The sequence below is a fragment of the Sinocyclocheilus anshuiensis genome, unplaced genomic scaffold (assembly GCF_001515605.1).
Source record: "Sinocyclocheilus anshuiensis isolate Anshui unplaced genomic scaffold, SAMN03320099.WGS_v1.1 scaffold267, whole genome shotgun sequence".
Taxonomy (NCBI): domain Eukaryota; kingdom Metazoa; phylum Chordata; class Actinopteri; order Cypriniformes; family Cyprinidae; genus Sinocyclocheilus; species Sinocyclocheilus anshuiensis.
In genome coordinates this window covers 1,625,597-1,632,423 of record NW_015552637.1, presented here as the reverse complement: position 1 = coordinate 1,632,423, position 6,827 = coordinate 1,625,597, and the positions used below count along the sequence as shown (strand labels likewise).

At 36.6% G+C, this 6,827-nt stretch overlaps 2 protein-coding genes and 1 non-coding gene across 6 annotated transcripts in view; 1 reads left to right on the top strand and 2 right to left on the bottom strand.

Moving 5' to 3' along the window:
• Positions 1-1,072, bottom strand: part of LOC107666822 (sterol regulatory element-binding protein cleavage-activating protein-like) — a 20,828-nt gene extending 19,756 nt beyond the window's left edge. Inside the window, exon 1 of the mRNA XM_016458290.1 lies at positions 953-1,072. The gene's annotated coding sequence lies outside the window, so the exon portion shown is untranslated. The remainder of the gene's footprint in view (positions 1-952) is intronic.
• Positions 1,073-2,215: 1,143 nt separating this feature from the next.
• Positions 2,216-2,287, top strand: trnae-cuc (transfer RNA glutamic acid (anticodon CUC)). The gene has a single exon. It is a non-coding gene; the product is annotated as a tRNA-Glu (tRNA).
• A 586-nt stretch (positions 2,288-2,873) lies between these two features.
• Positions 2,874-6,827, bottom strand: part of LOC107666821 (protein DEK-like) — a 12,066-nt gene continuing 8,112 nt past the window's right edge. For all 4 annotated transcript variants that reach the window (XM_016458286.1, XM_016458287.1, XM_016458289.1 and 1 more), the window contains exons 8-11: positions 4,591-4,699; positions 4,283-4,428; positions 3,905-3,973; positions 2,874-3,817 (exon numbers count right to left, since the gene is read on the bottom strand). In XM_016458286.1, the coding sequence (XP_016313772.1) occupies positions 3,806-3,817; positions 3,905-3,973; positions 4,283-4,428; positions 4,591-4,699 (336 nt within the window). In that variant the 3' untranslated portion in view covers positions 2,874-3,805. The remainder of the gene's footprint in view (positions 3,818-3,904; positions 3,974-4,282; positions 4,429-4,590; positions 4,700-6,827) is intronic.

Genomic DNA, 6,827 nt, shown 5'->3' with positions numbered 1-6,827 from the left:
TATTATGTATAACCAAAACATTATATTAATATAGGGAAACAATTGCCAAAACATCTCAGGTACTTAAAGCCAACATAATAAATAAACTGTCAAACTCCAACACAACCATAGAAACACGAAAAGTATCAAATTTAATCTGAATCAAATCCATTTGCACTAATACGACAAAAACGCATATATGCCAGACGGTTGTGCAGGTTATTTAATAGACTAATATAAGTTAATTACAAAGCCATGCTGTGACAGCACAATGGTTTTGTGAGGTATGAGACAGTAACACCATGTTATTTTTTATATTATATTACTTTTATTTCCTAAATGTCATAGCATACCTTGGTACTTTTACGGTATTGCACAGAATACGTACTATAACTTATTTGTAATGTGCGGTGTTCGGGCTGATGCAATTTCCACGTTTCTTCTGCAGTTATTGTCAGTCAATTAAACTGTAAATTATCTGAGCTGAAATAACAAAGCTAAAGCTAACAGTCACTGAACTACATATGAACACAATTTTGCATTAACTCGGTTGTCTGCGATGTCCTGCATTTCATGCCTTTCAAAATCCCTGAGATACTATTTATTATCTTTTTGTTGTGCAAGGAGATGAAACCAATAACGTTACACGTCTCCATAGCATTAACTTTAGCCGAGCTGCTAAGGCTTTAGCATTAGCAATAGTTGATGTATAAAGCACCTGCCAGTTTTATTTAGATTAGCTTGACGTATATAGACAATAAATAGAACGCATCACCCTAAAAATACGCATTTCATTGCCTCAACGTGGCGGCAAGCTATGCACTTCTATCTATCTAGGAAGCGCTTTGACAGCATGTTACTGGACCAGCTAACAGAAATAGTGAGCACTAAGGGCCTGCCATGCTTCTAAAATGCTCTAATTTAGCAATATAAACACACAAACCAAAACAATAGCGCTCAAATCATCGCTCACCCTAATGACAGGTTCTACCCTTCCTCTCTGAGGGCTTGTTTTAACGCTGGTTCGGCTCCTGTTGAGTTCCACAGACAGGTGGCTGTAAGTCTCTAACGTTACTGTTCTGCCTGCATCATGTCAGCTACTGTAAACCAACGTGACCCCGCAACTTCTTCTTCTTCTTCTTCTTGAAATTGTATTGGCTGTTGACAAACAACAAAATGGTGTATTTCCGCCACCACCTGGAATGGAGTGTGGATCAAAAATTGACTTCCTTCCCAAATTTTTGTTTTTTCTTTTTCCTCTTATTTTTTTTTTTCTTTTATTTTTTTAAAATTCTCTCCCACAAATTAGTTATTTTAAGGAACTGAAAAATATTTTACCTCACTTCCAATTTTTTTCCTTGTAAAAAACATTATCTTTGTTTTGTCAACTGAGAATTTAAAACCCCATTTATATGACCATTCTTCAACTATTGCAATAGCCACCTGTAATTTTTTAACAATAAAGTCAATATTCCTTCCCCTTTTCCAGATTGCCCCATCATCAGCAAAGAGCGAAAACCCCAACCCACTATCCAGATCTTCAAATACATCATGTATCATTATGGAAAACAATAAAGGGCTCACTATACTTCCTCGTGGAGTTCCATTTTCTTACAGCACTTGTCTTGTACCTTCTCTTCACACTTTTCAATTCTATGATCACCTCCACACTTAGGGCATCTTTGTTTTCCTTTGCACACCGCTGCTATATGTCCATATCTCTGACCCCTCAACTTCAACCTCCAGAACAAAGCTAAAACGCGTCAAACTACGACCTCTACTGGCCACAACAGGAAATGTTAAAGCTCTCCCTACTAGAATAAAACTGCGAACTCTACTGGCCACAAGGAGGACGAAGTAACGTTAGAGTGGAGTGAAGATAATATTTTTTTTCCCTAAATGGAATTATCTAGTTAGTAAAAGAATAGTGATTTGTTTGCATTATATTAACCCAATGTATTATAATGTAAGGATTTATTCTCAATTGTCATTATTTGCTGGCAGGTGCATTTCAACAGAGAAGTCCCTTAGAAGCACTGAGGCGTCGGACATTGGTTGATTGCTGTAGTTGTATTTTAATGTATTGTAGTTGTATTGCAATGTATTTTAAAGACATGATAGTACGTTTTTATTATTTGCATATATATATATATTAAATAGTAAATTCTTTTAATATATGTAAACATATTATTTATATATCTTCTAGAGCCACGTTTTTCAATTTGCGCACTAACACTCCCTGGTGGTCTAGTGGTTAGGATTCGGCGCTCTCACCGCCGCGGCCCGGGTTCGATTCCCGGTCAGGGAATTAGGTTCTTTTTATGCAAGTTTGTTTTCAAACGTAATAAATTGTAAATCTGGTTTGAACTCTACCTGTTACCTATGGAAATCTGTTTGGAAAACATTTTTAAAGCTAGGAGTCCGACAAGATGCGCGTTAAATATCGCATGCGATTAATCGTGCAGCCCTAGTCCCTAGTGACAAGCAGTGGTGCTCAACTAGGAGCCCAGGATCCACTAGGGGGCCTCAGAAAACATCTAATGGGGCACAGGGTGACTTGTAATTATTCAAAATTAATATTATTAATAAAATAACACAAAAACGTCATTAAAAATGGCTAAAACACAGATAATCAAGAACACCCCCCTCTCAATCTTTTTTGTTCCCAGTTTATGTTTTCAAAAAGAAAAAAATATATAAAAAAACGAGCAACTTTGATGTAATTATAGCCAAAATATTGGAGGATATTTGGAAAATAGGCTTTGCATCTGTTTGACAAATTGTGGCCTTCTTGTCCAAAAGGTTTAGAACACTGCCCCAGGTTAACAAATTAAAACGGTTTTAACTGTTACAAAAACTTTGAAGCACAACACCAAACAGACAGGTTATTTTCTATGAAAAATCTATTTATTACAAAATAAACACACATCTTCGTTTTTGTTTTGTAGTTTTTGTGACACATTATAACTGAGCAACTGATGATAACTGATAAATTGGTTACTGATGTCAGTGTATACAACAGATCAACCTTAACTCATGTCTTATCAGAGAACCTAATCTACAACACTGACCTACAGGTACGAGTAACATCTCAGATTTAAGATGTTTGTTCCTTATGACTTGTATTAAAAATATATGAAAAAAATGCACATGTAAAGCATATTTACAAAAATTTGTATGGAAACGAGAGTAAAACAAAGATTAAAAAAAAATGCAATGCTTTTTGCTCTTTACACATTAGTATTAAAATCCCAAATTCCTCTGTTAAGCGCAACACTGAAATGGAAGCTGACACTGCCAAATGTTTTATGTTGAAATACAATAACAGCCCAAAACATTCATTTCTAAATTAGTTTCTTTTTTCCATTCAGCATTTAGGACCTCAGAAATGAAACTCAGCACTAATAACAGGTGAAACAAATCAAATCTGCCTAAATATTGCATACAATATCTTGGCATCGTCATGACAACAGTAATGCAGCTGCATGACATGGTAACTTGGGCTTACTGACACAGCCAAGGCATTCAAATGGGACTGTCAAAATGCAATATAGATACTATGTATGGCTATGTGCAATTAAAATAAGAGGGGAAAAGGGTCGCTTTAGAAATGTGGCATATTTCAACAACTAAAACCATCCAGATCATTTACTGTCAAACATGAAAATTTAAAATGTTAGAAAATACTTTTTAAAATACAAAAAAGCAGAATTTGCTGGAAAGTTGAGAACCTTATATAAAATAACAGTGAACAGTGTAGTGAAAATCGAGTTTTCTACACGATCTTCACCCTCGCTGTCCTTTTAAATAAGGCATCTTCTTCACTTCAGGATACCAACTGAAAAACAAGAAATTTACCCATTATAAAAGTGACAACTGACAAATCGATTATAAAATATTGGTTTAGTATTTCGGAGGTACTTACACCTTTAACTCTTTCCTTGATGAATTCCTTTCTGCTGGTCAGATCAAAGTCAGGATACTTGTCATAAACCTACAATGAAGAGGAAGTTCATAAATAAGTACTTGGAAACTTTTCAGGATGTCAAACATTAGGGGAATATATCTATATCTAGGACACCTGCAGGAACTTAAGAGGAACTGACTGCATGTAATAAAAATCACTGGACTTCAGTTGGTTCAAATGGATATTAGTTGGTGCATATGCATCTAAAGTTAAACGTCTCACTTGTTTGAAGACACAATTTGGTTTGATATTTTGTTAATGCAATGACATTCACACATCTACAGTGTTGAAAGAGCCACTGTAAGCCACTGTTCAAAATGCTTTGAAATAACATACTTGTCGGGTAATCTGCTTCATTGTAACTTCCTCCAAGTTGGCATCTTTCAACAGATCCTTGATTGCCGCCTCCAACTGTTCTTCAGTTGGTGGTTTTTTAATCATCTTGATCAACGGCTGATCATCATCAGAGCTTTCACTTTCATCTGGAAGAAAAATTACAGCATGTCAAACGTGCAAAAAAGTGTACGGTTTCAGTTTTGAGATGATGCCAAATGATTTTATGTCATGTTACTCCCGACAAAAAAAGACAATTTTCTGATTTTAACTTTTGGTCTTGCATCTCGAAGCATTTGCTGCATTATTACCCTTGCTCTTGCTTGCTTTTTTTCCCCCTCGGTTGCTGCTGCTGTCAGCTTTCTTGGTTTTAGGGACAGGCTTTGCTGGAGCTTTCCTCTTTGCTGCAGGCTTTTTTGTCTAGAAAAGTTGTGAAATAAATGGTCAGTTTAAATGTAGTCACATAGAAGTGCATGGTCACAACGGCAGTAAAGAAAATCAGACATAAAAACTGAACACATTTCTGGAGCATCTGCAGATCTGTCAATCTAAAGTGCTACAATCACTATATCATAAATGAAATTTTGCAGTTTCATTCAGAGTCAGTTCAACTCTTTGCACAGATAAAACAGTTTTCATTGTCTAATTAAGCTGTAAATGAACTAATTGTTCATCAGTAGACCAAAACGACAAGCTCAAATAAGCTTGAATTTATTAGAATTTTCAGAATTCAAAAATATTACTACCAGGGCTCTGAACCGAGCGAAAACGAAGTCGGAAACGAACGAAATTTTGACAGGAACAGAACCAGAAACTAAATCAAATGTTATAGTTCCGAACAGAATCGAAAATTTTAAATGGCCATTAACCGGTTAATAACGTTATTTTATCGTTCCATTTAATATTTGAAATTTGCTGTCAATCAATCACGAATTCAAGTAGTACGGCGTAGGCAAATGTGAGCTGACGCATCCAGCGAGTGGTAAGTTGCAATGGCAATGCACCGGCGTTAGTTTATCCGAGGATAGTGTAAGATGGATTCAACAGATCACATGCACCTGCAGCACTTCTGTGAACGAGGAGAAAACCGAATAAACTATAGGCTTACAAAAAAAAGAACATATAGGCATATACACGAAATATATTTCACTTTGATCATTGACAGATTAACAAAACGAAAGAAAAAAAATGTGTGAGCTACGGTTCATTGTGACGCGTTCCAAAGTTCTCGGAAAGGAAAACGAGACGGCAGTAGTTTTCTTTATTTTGCAAAAGCTTTACAGTTTTGAATGATGTCTTGCTTCTATCTGTATAACCAACCAGCGTTGGTATGACCATATCACGCCGGCACCTCACGCGCACACGGACACAACATATTTGAGACATTACAGCCTGTTCAGTATCAAAATAAAATACAGTTAAAGAAACAAATAAAAAGTTACACTGCTCCGTTGCGTTCAGCATGACCACCGCCTCACTGTGTTGATATAGCCGATGTGAAGGATGATGTTTTACATCGATGAATGTACAAAGCCTAGCCTATAATTAATAATATTTTAGCATCCAGATACATCGCGAATATGTAAACATTTGGATTCGTGCCGAATGAGAGAGGTACACATAGGCCTGGGCGATAAAATGGTATCGATATTCATCGACGGTACACCTTCGATATCGATAGAAAAAATGTTCGATATATCGCACGATATAGGCACGTGCTATGAGTGACGCAGACAGCACACACAAACACGAACACATGCTAAAATGAGTGCTGTGCCTGCCTGTGATGAGGAGATTGTGAATAAAGAATGAATATTAGTCGATTTTAAAATAAACATTTGCATTTTAATGTTAGGTGTGCATCAGGGAGGGTCATCAGTGGCGCACGAGAGGCGGTGATGATGGTAAGTGACGTTGTTGCATTTTAATGTTTTGTTAGCCTAGCCCACGAGACGCGCCGCTGCTGCGTTATTCATTCAAAATATTAGAGAAATACAGAAGCTCAATGCGAAGAAGATCTTGAGTGGGTTAAAACCGAAACCAAGCCATTCACACAGAACGCATATTCAGCGCATTTTTAGACGGACAAATATGACTGCTGCACTCGCGTCTCACAGAAGAGATGTATAGAAAGCCATGCAAAGTTAAAACCGTTTTAAAAAACACGTCACGAATTTATGGAGGTTTATTCCTTTTCACTGTGTCTCATGTTTTTAAATGCACTCTGCGTCTTCATTAAGTTTGCGGATGACACGACTGTAGTGGGTCTCATTAGCAACAGAGATGAGAAAAACTATAGGAGCGAGGTGAGCCGCCTGTATGCACCAAGGGTCTGAGAGTAACGCAATTTCAATTCTCTGTGTGTATGTGCTGTACATGTGGAAGAATTGACAAAGCAGACTTGACTTGACTTGACTTGTGTGAATTGCGCTTCGGTTCTTTGGATTAAGCAATGCATAAACACATGATGCTGTTTTGGTTCATAATTGTTTATGCAATTTACGAAATTATATTTGATTTTTATGAGTTAATTTAGACGTAATGCACG